This window comes from Perca flavescens, chromosome 14 (assembly GCF_004354835.1).
Source record: "Perca flavescens isolate YP-PL-M2 chromosome 14, PFLA_1.0, whole genome shotgun sequence".
NCBI lineage: Eukaryota > Metazoa > Chordata > Actinopteri > Perciformes > Percidae > Perca > Perca flavescens.
In genome coordinates this window covers 6,011,018-6,025,303 of record NC_041344.1, presented here as the reverse complement: position 1 = coordinate 6,025,303, position 14,286 = coordinate 6,011,018, and the positions used below count along the sequence as shown (strand labels likewise).

The following is a 14,286-nucleotide window of genomic DNA, read 5'->3' as shown; positions in this document are numbered from 1 at the left end:
TTATTAATGAAAAGTTTTGTTTGTAAGAGGTATGTGTTATTTATCTTAAGGAATCTTTTTCATTTGTATATTAATGAGAAATCTGAAAATCTCCACCTAGCTAACTTGTCCTGCTTAGCCGTTGTCACGTAGCAACCATAGACAGTATGTTCTCCCATAGACTGTAGGCTATATTAATATTAACAGTCTATGGTTTATCCCATAGGCTATATTAATATTAACAGTCTATGGTTTATCCCATAGACTGTAGGCTATATTAATATTAACAGTCTATGGTTTACCCCCTGGGCTGGAACTACTTTTGTTGGCGGAGGATTAGTATTTCATAGTAAATAGGCCATTGAAATTCACATACTGTCGAAATTATGAAGTCAGAGTGTGTGTGTTTTTTTTTTTACCGGAGCTCAAATTGATTCAGCACTTGTGTATCTCCTCTTGTCTCCAGGTTTAACCTCATATACTGTCTTCAACAGGCGCAGTTTGACAGGCAGCTGCACGCGACCTTGATTTCTGACGGGGGGCGGGGGGCGTGGCCGGCGGCGTGCGGAAGGGATAAATGTCGGTGACACAACAGCTCGTCCCCCGCGCTCTCTTCTCCCCCCTGAGGACAGACCGACTGACCGACTGAGGTGCCAGCACAAACGGTAGGCCTCCATTTAAACTTCTCCCCTTTTAGTTGGACACTTTGACAAAGTTTGAAAGCGTTTGAATTGTGAGAGTTAGCTAGTTCTTTTCTAGTTTTTATACTACAGACTTATTGTGTATATATGTTGTGCATATACGGTGCATATTGCTTAATCATCAACTGGGTTAAGTGGGCAACTCCAGGCCCCCTACATGGGCCCAGAAAGCCCCCAGTTCACTGTGTAGCAGCTGGTTTGTAGGAATTTTATTTGTTTGAAAACAAATATTAACAATGTTTGGGAATACAGTAATGCACAATTAAAGCACATTTATAAGCTGACATGATAAGGCCTAAACATGTTCTCGTTTAAACAATACCGATTATGCGCAGTGCGCCTCTTATTAGATTTTTTTTTTTTTTGTATTCAAGTGTAAATTTGAGTGTTTTGTTCTCTGGATTCCTTATTGCAGCTACATTTCTTTTGCATGATGCCCTGTTTTGTATTGTTTTTGGATAAACTATGTCTTAAAAGTGTATTAAATCTGTTTCCTCTCCAGCGAGGACTAGACCATATCAGACACAATGGTGAAGATTGGAATCAACGGGTGAGTTGGTGCTTTTTTATTTAGATTTTAGTCCGAAAAAGGCTCATCTTTTACAACCTTTTGTAACCTTTTTGGTGCATAAGAATCCCTGATTCTCTAAAGCTCTCCAAAGGGCAGTAGATTGTATGTGGCATTTTAAAACTTTAAATGGGATGTTGATGGGAAGCAGATCTGTAAGGAGTCACAAGGTGGCATTTATTAACAAAAAATATGATTTGAAATGGGCAAAACACAAAACTTGGGATGGACGACAAAAACAACTTACAATAGAAGAAAAGAGAACCCCCTGCTCCTAATACCACCTTTTCTTGGTGGGAGTATTCAGGGCCGGCCCTAGACTTTTGGGGGCCCTAAGCAGGATTTGATTTGGGGACTCCCCACATTGTAACATGTTGCCACTGCACTTGGCACTAAACAAACTTGTGTATTGTAAATATTAGTTTAAGCACTCATCATCTACAAATAAGCATTTAAAGACTATTGTGAGACCTATTAGCAGCAACACTATCTATAAATAGACCGGCTCTGTTATGAGCTCTATTGTGGGACATTTCAAGCACTCTTGGGGGGGCCCTCTGTTAGCCACGGGGCCCTAAGCAGACGCTTAGTTCGCTTATGGGTCGGGATGGCTTTGGGAGTATTTCATGTGTGGCAATGATCTTTTAGGCAGCTGCAGGTAAAAAAAAAAAAGTGTCCATCCTCTTCCATGCTTCTGCGTCTTAAGAAATGTGACTCTGGCACAGGGGTGTTGCCATGATATAAGAAGTGGGGGGAGAGACAGACCGTTCAGAAGGAGGATTATTATTATTATTATAGAAAGATCCTCTCCCATTTGTCTCTCAAAGTTGCAGATTCAAAGTAGCCTACATTTCATCTATGATTGATGGAAACCATGACCTTTCCATAAACCGCTCCATACAGTTTTACTGCCACATCTTGCCCAGTGAATGGGGAGACCTGCTAACATTTTAACTGGCCACATGGGGGTAGAGCATGCCATTTTCGGATATTTGGGAACGTGAATGCTTATTAATCGAGAAAGTAATCCTTAAATTATGAATTAAGGAAAACAGTCGTTAGTTGCAGCCCTACGTTACATGCTGAACAACCGTACAGTGTTGAAACTTCAAAACCATAAGTGGAAATGATGTATTAAATTAACAAAAATATATATATAAGTAAAATACAAGGTCTCTCTAAATGAAGACCCTGAACTCCTGATGTGTGCTTGTGGGGAATAAAATGTCACTTCGGATAAAAGCATCTACCAAATGAATGTAATTCTACATAACATAAAATACATTTATGTTAATTATCTGACAATCCCCTCTGAAATATTCCTTAAAAAACAACATTTATTGCCGTTTTATTTGAGTCTTTCCTTGTCTAAATGCTGTTGGTGCTGGGACAGGACTCTGGACAGGACCCGTCTATTCTCTGGTTATTTATAGTCGGTGGTGTTGTGGTGTCACGGTTGGCGTCCCCTCTTCTTCCACACCCTTCAGACCGCTCCGATCCCCTCTCTTGTCTGTTTCGCTGCCCTCCTCAGCTGTCACATTCCTTTTCATTCTCCCCTCGTCTATTTTTAACCCTCTAACCTTTCCACTGAAGTTCATCTATCATCCGGCCGGCGGTTTGTAGAAGCTGCTCAGACTTTGGAGATCACCAGTGAAACCTTTTCTCCTTCGGTGAAGCAGCTGCTGTCCAGCTGCAGGGAGATTTGGCTCTTTGATTCGGACCTTGTGCCAACACTGAGCCTCAGGAACAAAAGATGGGCTCTTGTCCATTTTGGCCCACTGGCTGCTTGGTGGCTTCCCAAAACTAACCGAGTGGAACTCTAGTGTCCACTGACACCGTTCCTTCATGTCCGTTCTTCCTGTAGTGGAAGGCAGAAAAGTTTAAGGTTTTATGACTAAATTGTTTGCATGTTCTCCCAGTAATTGCCCACTGCAAAGACATGCAAGTAAGTTATTAGAAATGATGCTGCTGCTGCTGCTGCTTCAGCTCTTGAGCAAGGCAGAACAGTGATATAAATGGTAAACATGGTTCAGATACAGAGGAATAGTTTCTCTATGGGGATTTAAAGTATAATAGTGTGTGTGTGTGTATATATATATTGTCACTTCAGTTTTAAGTTAAAGGTGCAGTAGGTAAGCCTTATAAAACTATATTTAGTTTTATACATATTATATGTCATATTTGCTGAAACTGCCCCTATGCCCCAGTAGAACTACATGAAGCTAGTCCTTTAAAAAACATATCTGGCTCCTCTGGCACCACCTACAGCCTGTAGTGTGATTTTCAAAAATCCACAGCTCCTTGTTCAGATGCACCAATCAGGGCCGTGTGTGTGTGTGTGTGTGTGTGTGTGTGTGTGTGTGTGTGTGTGTGTGTGTGTGTGTGTGTGTGTGTGTGTGTGTGTGTGTGTGTGTGTGTGTGTGTGTGTGTGTGTGTGTGTGTGTGTGTGTGTGTGTGTGTGTGTGTGTGTGTGTGTGTGTGTGTGTAACTGCATGTCAATCACTGCTCATGCACAGACATTCATTCTCTCTTGTGGGGGGAGGGGCTTAGGAGACCGTTTTGGGCTTTAGCAGAAAGGGGGAGGGACTGAGAAGTTGTCGATGTTCGCATTTTTTGGCTAAGTCCTGGATCTTCACAATCCTACCTACAGCACCTTTTTTAAGTAAGTGTTTTTTTTTTTTTTTTTTTATCCGTTTTATCTTGTTTTTATCTGCAGTAAAGTTTCAACTTTTCCCTGCAAACTTGAACAGTTGAGCTACGTATAAAAGGATCTGCAGACCAGACTACAATCTGCAGCGTTTCTCTCATAGACTGTTTTCCATTTGTGGGCACTCTGCTCAATATTTATTTATTTATTTTGGGCGATATTGCCCAAACCTTTTTATCCCGATTTATAGGTAATTTAATATCTCTAGAACAATAAATATCATGATAATGGCATGTTTTGTGGTAATTGAATGAATAGTCTATATAAAAAATAACCTCATGGTAAAGCCTATTTTTGTATCCTCTTGTGTGAAATAAATACTTGACAAAATTATTGAGCATTTTTTTCCATTTTATTAAGCACCTTATTTCAAGATGAACATAACTTACAAGGATCTGAACGCGTCGTCCAAATTACGTTAATATTGCTGCAGTTCGGCCACTGTTTTTTTTTTTTTCAACATCACTATTGAAACGAATTGAAAAATAAAGTCTACAATAGACTATTTTTTTTTTTATCTTTTTGATGTCCTATCGCCCAGCCGTAATCAGAACTAGACATCACAGTTTTTCAGAGCGGAGTGTAAGGCGGTTTCACCGTACCACATGCTGTTTCCTATATATCCGCTTTATACTGTATGACCACATCAGTAGAAGTATTAAACCGGGATGAGATTGTTTATGTATTCCATTATGAGGTGTTAACAGTTGAGACCGCACATCAGTCTTATCATGTGCACATAAAGGCTACCGAAGATGCTTTGGATAAAAAGCATCCACTGTCCCCTGAAAAGCTGCGGTTTTGCTTTTCTATTTGAAAAAACATTTAAAATGGAATTGTAGCAATGACCTTCCACAATCAGTGAGAACTTGGTTACCAAAAGACTTCCTGGTGCACTGTGAGTGACCTTTCTTTAGATAAATGGACGGGGGGAGACGGGGGTCTTTTATTTTGGTGTGCAGAGTGTGATTGTCTGTCCCATGACACCTTACAGTCAGGATGTAATGGGACTGCTGGAGGCATGTTATGTTACACAACAAGACTTTGACAGTGCTGAACATGTGAAGCAGAGTGTACAGTATACCAAACTGTGGCTGCATTTTATTTTTTTCCTCCCCATGGTGGCCCTGCGAGTGCTTTTGAGCAAGGCGCTAACGTTGACGTGAAAGCCTCTGACACACATTTTAGATGAATGTGATGAGCATATATCCAGTTATTCCTCGTCCCCGTTTGCTCAGCGACGTTAAATTGTATGTAGTGGTTGAGTTTTTTACCCGGTTAGTTACTGTGAACGAACATTGTGATTGGGTCTGTATGCTGTTTTTGGTTGTGCTGGCACAATTACTTCTGTGACATTTATACAGTCGTGCCGGGAGTGGAATTGCAGACATGTTCTTAGAATTTCCTAATCAACGAGTCGGCTGACACAATCTTGGCTTTCTCTGAATAAATGCACATGTGTTCTGTATAGGGTTGACCGAGGTTAGTTCCTGCCTGGTTCAGTGTGTAGGTTCACTAAAGGAAAGTCTGCATGACTGCAGCAGCCCCGTCTGTGCTCTGATAAAGGTCAAACCGTATGTTCCTATCAGATTTCCATTATTTCTCTTGTATGGACAAACTGTGCAAACATTCAAATTTCACAAGCTAAACGTTACTTATTATGTAGCAACTCTGCTCTCTGTACTTCTGACTGAATTTGTTCTTATTCATTTATTTACATAAAACTAACAAGCAGGAACAGCACAAGCTTTGTCAGTCAGACTATTACAAAAAAGCAAACCCAAATCCGCTTTTTGGATCATCGGGGTGGTTTGAATTCTAACCTAAAGTCAGATGGAGGTTGTGTGTGTGTTCAGCCTTCAGCCAACGCATTAATCTTCCTCAGGCTCTCTCAGACAGTGCCATTTATCCCACATTGTTTTAGATTTATCAGAAGTAGACCTGAGTGGAGTTTGACAGCTCTCTTGCAGTAGCCTACATTTCTATTTTCCTGTGGTTAATGTGCGACTATAAGTCAATCCGTGTTTGGGACCTAACTTTGCCTCATGTCTGCTCCTCCACCTCTCTTTCTCCAAGTAAAAATAAAGGATGTAGGAGATTTCTACTCCTCACACGGCCTACCCGTGTCTCCTTCTCCCAGTGAAGTGGTTAATATGGGTTTGCTCCGCTCTCCGGTTTCAGGCCCCTCGCTGTTTGACCTGCTGTGACGGCAGCCATATTAGGCATAAACAGGCTTTCGGCTGCCGGTGCCAGCCATTGTTATCTTCAGTCAAGGTTGGCATGCCTTGTATGGCGCTGCTGTCACCTCCGCTGTGACTCAGATTTTTGTTTGGCTTTCAGTGCCACCTGCAGGTCAGAGCGGGGAAATGTGGTGTGAGGTGGGTGAAGCAGTCTTGCCCATAAAGCTGCTCTAAAATAAAAGGGTTTTTAAATTATTCAGTTTGGACAAGTAAAGAGCTTAGAGCAAGAGACTTAAGGAATTTTGCAGACTTTACAGGACAGACAAAGAGTCTCTTAAGAGTTTTCTCTTAAGAGAGACTCAAAGGGACAAAAACCGACTACAAAGAGACAACAAATGACCAGAGACCCAAAACAACCCTAAAGAAATCTAAAAATGACCAAAAAGAGACAACACGACTACAAAGATACAGAAACCCACAAAGACATACAAAATGTAGGGGGGAATGTGACATTTTCCCCACCAAACATGCGCACCAAAGTCTTCCACAAAACGCTATCGTTCTCCATGCTGACTGCATCCTCCTGCATTTCAGATTTGGGCGTATCGGCCGTCTGGTGACCCGTGCCGCCGCCGCAGGAGGGAAGGTGGAGGTGGTGGCCATCAACGACCCCTTCATCGATCTGGACTACATGGTGAGAGGACTTCTTGCACTCCATTCTTTTCTGTAAACAGTTTCCCATATGGTTTGTAAATTCCAAAGTCCATTCTGGGAAAAGGTATATATCTATATATAAATATGGGAAAGCACAATCCTGTAAGCCAGTGTTGAGAGGCAGGCAAGCTTAGTACGATTAGTCTGCAAAATCATCTTTGGGTTATACGGTACAACTTTTATTGTCAGCCAGGGCTGAAATTCTTTTTGCATCCCTGGGTAGCTCATATATATAAAAAAGCAGACATATAGACATACATAAGATGAATAGCACCAAAGGACATACATGAAACAAATGAGCTAAACGCCAAAGTAAAGAAACAAAGCATACATGTATAACAACCGAAAACGACATGAACCTACACACAGACAAGGTCTTGGAGATTTGTAACCCTGAATAAATATTGCATTTAATGTAGCTGATGTAACAATAGAAGAGATTGATGTGAGAACTATGATTTTTATTTTTTTATTTCTTATTTAATTCTAATGGAGCTTTTACTGTGAGATGCAGGTGTTACTTGTGTTTTTTCTGGGTGTTTTTTTTTTTTTTTTTTTTTTTTTTTTTTAAATGTTCCTGTCATGCTGTCTTCCCCTCCTGCAGGTCTACATGTTCAAATACGACTCCACTCACGGCGTGTGGAAGCACGGAGAGGTGAAGGCGGAGGGAGGCAAGCTGGTCATCGGAAACATGCACATCATGGTCTTCCACGAGTACGTACACTTTAAGATTTACATTTTTTGAACACAGTGATTTTTATTTTATTATGAGTCTCCTGCACGGTCCTGATGTTGTCTGACCTTTCTCTCACATGTGATTACATACAGGAGGGACCCCGCCAACATCAAGTGGAGCGATGCTGGCACGGACTATGTTGTGGAGTCCACCGGTGTGTTCACCACCATCGAAAAAGCCTCCGTAAGTTTACCAACTGCTGCCACGCTGATTTCACTGAGAGATGATTTATAAGAAGAAAAAACCTAAAACCGACTGACAAACTGAATGTTATTGTTGTCTGGAAAGAAATTGTGTTTTTGATTTTGTGTCTTTTCTTTTAATAGAATTTCTTTTAAACTGGAGGTGATTAGGTGACCTTTTGACCAAGAAAAAGTAGCGTACGCTACATGTACAGTAAATGGTTTTATAATCTAGATCAGTGGTTCCCAACCTTTTTGGTCTGAGCTAACCCCACAACCCTGTCAGATGAACTCATGTAACCCTTTTATTAATTCCCAATGTATGTTCTAAATGTATACCTTCATATATTTCTCCATTCCTGTAGCTGCTCTTTTGAACTATTTAGGCATTACTTTTAGCTAGTTATTTCTACCATTTATGTATTACTCTTAGTTAAACTTTTGCTGCTAACTTGTTTTCACGCACTCTTACATAACTGCAAAATGTACTGTCTGGGTGTTACAGTTGACTAAATGTTAACATGTGGATATATTCTTCGAATTAAATCATAATTTAAGTAGTTGAGCTATATTTTACTCTTTGTTCATGTAAGGTGTCCTTTAAGTGTCAAAAAGGCGCCCATAAATAAAATGTATGTACGTTTATTATTCTTCTACAATCTTTCCATGTAACCCCCTGGCAACTGCAGAAGTACCCCCTGGGGTACAAACACAAGTACCCCTGGTTGGGAATCAGTGATCTGGATTACGAAAGGAGCTACAAATGAATATTATATATTATATACAAATTATGATGCATTTGAAAGCTACATAATTTATGTCTTCATTTGAAATGCATGAATGTTCTTATTCATTTCATGACCTTTTGACCTCTCACGTGCCCCTCTAGGCTCACCTGAACGGTGGTGCCAAGAGGGTGGTGATCTCCGCTCCCAGCGCGGACGCTCCCATGTTCGTCATGGGCGTCAACCAGGAGAAGTACGACAACTCCATGAAGGTTGTCAGGTGAGTCGCCGCTGGCTCTGGATCTGAAGGGAGTCGCGTTTGGCTATTTCATCGGCAGTTTGTGGTTTACTAAAACTGTGTTTTACTGTAATTTACTTTGTCTGTTTCAGAGCTCTAGTAGTTTTAATGTTAGTTTTTCATGATGACTTTTTTTAGTTTTGGACGGATTCCTAATCAGGCTGTTAGTGTGACGCAGCGTGTCAAGTGTTATCAAACTTGGCAGGGACAAGATGTGAACATCTGGATGGTTTCAAAACATGGTCTGCCAAAAAAAGTCAAACCAAGATCTCTTTAAATATACCTGTGAGTGTCTGTGCACTTCTGATGTAAGTATTATCATTTGTAACTTGGAGTCCCTGCCTTGTCTCCATAGCAACGCTTCCTGCACAACCAACTGCCTGGCTCCGATCGCCAAGGTCATCAACGATAACTTTGGCATCGTTGAGGGTCTCATGGTAAAGAACTCAATCATTTCATTAATTGAAATTACACACTGCAGTAACACTGCTGCACCAGTTATTAAAGAGCATTTAAGGTCTTGATGGATTGGAGGATGGATTGGAGGGAGGGATTCTGATCTTGTACGTTAGTTTATTGCTGGAACAACTGATTACAAACAGTGCCATTGCCTAATTTACAAGCTGTAATCTTAACAATCTAACACATGAATCGTGAATCTTTCTTGCGACCTTTCACTCCCTCTTTGCCAGAGCACCGTCCACGCCACCACCGCCACACAGAAGACCGTGGATGGTCCCTCTGGTAAGCTGTGGAGGGACGGACGCGGTGCCTCCCAGAACATCATCCCCGCCTCCACTGGAGCTGCCAAGGCCGTGGGCAAGGTCATCCCTGAACTGAACGGGTACGATTTTTAATTTCATTAGGGTTGTGACTTGATAGCTGCCAAACAGTGAAATTGCAACTCCTGGCCAGTCACATATTTTTTTTTTTTTTTTTTTTTAATCTCTGATCATTCAAATATCTGTTTTAATTGAAAAATCAATTTTAACCTCTGCACTAGTAATGACTACAAAGAGACCGAAAACGACAACAAAAGAGCTCCTATGTAGAAGTGGTGGGGTCTATTGCTTCTCTGTGCCCATGTTGATCAGATATGCTCGGTCCCTACCAACGGTCTGTCCTAATATCCCCCTCTGACGAAAATGCATTTATCCTGCCAGAATTTTTAGGTAAAACATTTAATCCTGAGGATGTGAGTCGTGTATTTGAGCTACAAGATTACCTTGTTCTTAATTAAATGTGGCAGTGTGTTTTCTCCACACACTAGAAATACGTCATACCTGTACAGTATTTACAGGTATGTAGGCAGTTGACTACTTGCAAATATGGCATGCATTAGGACCGACTATAGTCTTCATATATGGGACATATTTAAAAGTGTAGTGGTGTCACTTCTAGCTGAGTTTGACCTCTGACCTTCCTGTGGAGGAGAAAATCGAGAAGAGGGGAATAAAACTCAATTAAAATCCTGTGTATCGAATTTGTTTTGATGCTTTTACTCGGTGTCTGACTCTGGACGGTCTTGTTCTTACAGCAAACTGACCGGCATGGCTTTCCGTGTCCCCACCCCCAACGTCTCCGTCGTTGATCTGACTGTCCGTCTGCAGAAGCCCGTAAGCATCCTTTTTATATTTTGAATAAAAAGGTTTAACCAAGTGGCTGCTTAACTTTTACACTGTACTTTGTACAGTGTTTTATTTTCGACTGTAATTTTAGGTCAAAGGGAAAGAAAATCTTAAGCTCTACCTTCAGCTAAATTTCAACAGATTTGGTATTCATAGCTCCAATTTTGTTATTTAGACTTTGGATGCTAACCGGCTCACACTTTATAACATACACTTAAAATAAAGCTGCCAAATTTGAAACCTAACCCTGGATTTATTGTCTATGATGTGAATCCTCACTTTTTTGAATGTCTCGTCCTTCAGGCAAATTACGATGACATCAAGAAAGTGATGAAGGCCGCTGCTGAGGGACCCATGAAGGGAATTTTGGGATACACAGAGGACCAGGTACAGAAAACATGTTTACATATTCCTACAAGACAATTATCCTGTATAATTGTATACATATAAATGTATATATTTTAAAGTGTGTGTGTGTGTGTGTGTGTGTGTGTGTGTGTGTGTGTGTGTGTGTGTGTGTGTGTGTGTGTGTGTGTGTGTGTGTGTGTGTGTGTGTGTGTGTGTGTGTGTGTGTGTGTGTGTGTGTGTGTGTGTGTGTGTGTGTGTGTGTCGCCACACATGAGCCACTAGATGGCAGCACATTTTAATAACTTGACAGCTCAAGATTCTCTTCCTTCCTAAATTAGAACTGATAAAGTATCTTTAAACTGTTTTTTTAATTGTCCATTACGTAAAATCTGAATATTATTTGTACTTTGTACCCTGTGTTGCTGCATGGTCTGTTTACGGCACACTGCTACACTATGCTCTGCATGTATAAACAGTTGTCTGCCTCTTTCTGCTCAGGTTGTGTCCACAGACTTCAACGGCGACACTCACTCCTCCATCTTTGACGCCGGCGCCGGCATCGCACTGAACGAGCACTTTGTCAAGCTGGTTTCATGGTGAGTTAAACAGTGTGCAGCGTAGCAGGATCAGTCATCTGGACCAGTGTGACTTCAGTGTAATCAGTAATCCGATAATGATGCAAAATATGGATCAAAGTTTATACTAATAACACTAATCAGGGAGGAGAAGTTTCCAGCTTTGTTTAGCTGGTGAAGCCAAGATTATTTTTTTTTATTCAACTGCACTGGTGTCCTGCTGCTCATATCGCCCAGCCATGACACACCGGTAAAACTGGTGTTTTAGATTGAATGTACTGTGTTAAACACATTTTTATTAAAGAAGCAGCTATATTTTGCTCACACAATAGATGCCTGATAAAGGTCTGTAACCAAAATGTCCCAGCTTCTTTATTAAATTCTGTGCTGACAGTGTGTCCACCATTTTTTTCATTAATCTTAATTTCCTGTACACCTAAGATGGCATTTTTTCAGGAGAGACAACAATTTCTGAAAACGCGCACATTCAAATCTTTTTTTTTTCCCCCCCAATATTTTTACATAAAAACCATGCTTCTCTCTATAGGATGTGTTTTTCCATTCATTAATATCCCATACATCTCTATAACAACCATCTCTGTTCATTTTATGCAGTGGCAGGAGAAAGTATTACTTATAGTAAGACTTAAAGTAAAAGTACTAATACTGCACTGTAAAAATACTCTGTTACAAGTAAAAGTCCTGCATTGAAAATGTTACTTATGTAGAAGTATGGAAGTATCACAAAATGTACTTAAAGTATTCCAAGTAAAAGTACTCCATGCAGAAAAATCCTCACATTTTAAAAACGATCAAAACCGTTGAATGTTTAATGGTCTAATAATGTCAGATGGACTTGTTGGCCGTTATATCGTTGGGTAGTTTAATTTATAATCAAACATTGTATTTTATAAATCATGTTTTTGTGTGCAAAAATCTTAATTTGTAAAGTAACTAAAGCTGTCAGATTAATGTAGTGGAGTAAAAAAGTACAATATTTCTCTCTGAGATGTAGTGGAGTAGAAGTAGAAAGTGGCATGAAAAGAAAAGACAGAAGTAAAGTACATGTACCTCAAATTTGTAGTGCAGTACTTGAGTAAATGTACTTACATTCTACTACTGACTGTGTGTCTGCAGGTACGACAACGAGTTTGGCTACAGTAACCGTGTGTGCGACCTGGTCCAGCACATGTTCTCCAAGGAGTAAAGTCCTGTCGCCACTCATAGTGATAATCATTCCCTCTTCCTTCAGCTGTAACTGGATCATCTCCCCGCCCCCCCCCCACACCACCACCACCACCACCACCACCGGGAGCAAACATCTTCTACGACGAACTGCTATGTCTAGCTGATAATAACAAGTTTATATGATAAAGTCACCTCAGCTCTGTCCAGCAGTGAGGACTGCACATAGCAGTGTTTATAGAGATATTTTTCCATCACTGAACTGTATTGTACTGAATGGTCTGGTTGCACCAAACATGCACTTAATTTACATGATAATAAAGTCCTCAGTTTGTGGAAAGACTTGCCGTTTTTATGATGTAATTTGTACTCGCTGTGATTTAAGTGTCTATTTTTATTATTTTGAATGTGTTAAGATGAAACTGTCCATAGCGCTCATTCCTTCAGTACCTACTGTATGCTGCTACCTTAAGCCTTGAAATATAGGTGGAGAGTCTTAACTTGTCACTCTGAAATCTACTTAGTCACCGGTCTGTATTTTGGTGTATTTTTAGACTCCTAAAGCTGTTCTATTGGACCTGCCCAGACAAGTGACATTGAGTTTAGTGCAGAATACGAAATTAATTTCTGGAAGAACATCCAAAATTTAATTAGGCAGTTTAAGTCTAACATTATGAAACCCAGAGAAGAAGGCAGGATGAGAGTTCGGCGGATGGCATACAGTATGTGTAGTTTTCTGGGGAGACATGTCACTCCTGATAATTTTATATAAAACCTTTTGTCTCTCTTAATTTGTCTCTCAATTTTTCGTGACAGTCTCACCCCTCCTCAAACTATGAATGAGATGCCACGCTTTGCGGTGTATGCGTCACTTTTCATTTACAAATTTGTTATCCGAGAGAAAATGTCCCCCAAACGTTCAGTCATCTGACATGCTGAAACATCACAGCTGATGGCAGGCAAACGTTTTCTATCTGCATCATCCATCATAGACTGTCAGTCTTGCTTAATCTCTGTCATACAGAAAAGTTCAGCTTTGTCATTATATGGCACAATGAAATGCAGTTGTAGCACCTATGCCATGCTACACAAAAAAATGTATAAACCGATTTTGAAATGTTTAATATTAGAATAGAAGAACATGATAATATAGGAAATAAAGAACAACTTATACATAAGTAGCACTAAAGGAAGAAATAAAAAAGGAAAACTAAATGATATTTACCAATAAGATATACAGAGGGTAGTAATGGGCAACTAAATTAAGTTACATGTTTCCATAGCACATATGTCAAAGTGTATGTTTGTGAGGAATTACACCATACTGTATAGATTTGGAAATGTCACATTAAGATTCAGATGTTCCAGTTTACTTAAAAAGTTTTAATTTGTCACCTGTCACTGTATAGGTGCATTTAGTTAATTTAGTTAACACTTAATTTAAACAGTGGGCTGTTAAAATGATCTTATAGCTGCTCTGTTAGACCTGCACAGACAAGTCACTTTGAGTTTGGTGCAGCATATGAAATTAGTTTCTGGGAGAAAAAGCCAAAAATAAAATCAGGCTGTAGGCTACACCACACCCAGAGAAGAGGGCGAAGTGAGAGCGTTTTCTGGGTACACAGAGAGATATGATGAACCCCCAAAAGAGTCTGACCCATGGCTGTATCAATATACTGTATGTATAATAAAACCGGTCTGGCCGCTGAAATAACTACCAAGTGTGTTAAGCTACCTGTGATTCGCTATCATTTACAATT

General features: G+C 40.2%; 1 protein-coding gene across 1 annotated transcript; it reads left to right on the top strand.

Annotated features, from left to right (window-relative positions):
* Positions 1–537: 537 nt before the first annotated feature.
* LOC114567509 (glyceraldehyde-3-phosphate dehydrogenase) lies at positions 538–12,869 on the top strand. Its single transcript, XM_028596531.1, has 12 exons — positions 538–644; positions 1,183–1,230; positions 6,730–6,829; positions 7,454–7,563; positions 7,678–7,768; positions 8,657–8,772; positions 9,146–9,227; positions 9,483–9,634; positions 10,328–10,406; positions 10,722–10,805; positions 11,265–11,362; positions 12,479–12,869. The coding sequence occupies exons 2-12, from the start codon at positions 1,208–1,210 to the stop codon at positions 12,546–12,548; spliced, it is 1,005 nt and encodes a 334-aa protein (XP_028452332.1). The 5' UTR covers positions 538–644; positions 1,183–1,207; the 3' UTR covers positions 12,549–12,869.
* The last annotated feature ends 1,417 nt before the right edge of the window (positions 12,870–14,286 follow it).

What these genes read in the sequence shown, in the direction of transcription:
- LOC114567509 (XM_028596531.1), top strand. Translation starts at nt 1,208, where the DNA reads ATGGTGAAGATTGGAATCAACGG. An exon ending in GTGAAGATTGGAATCAACGG is followed by an intron (nt 1,231 to 6,729) that starts GTGAGTTGGTGC and finishes CCTGCATTTCAG; the next exon opens with ATTTGGGCGTATCGGCCGTC. An exon ending in CTGTCCGTCTGCAGAAGCCC is followed by an intron (nt 10,407 to 10,721) that starts GTAAGCATCCTT and finishes CTCGTCCTTCAG; the next exon opens with GCAAATTACGATGACATCAA.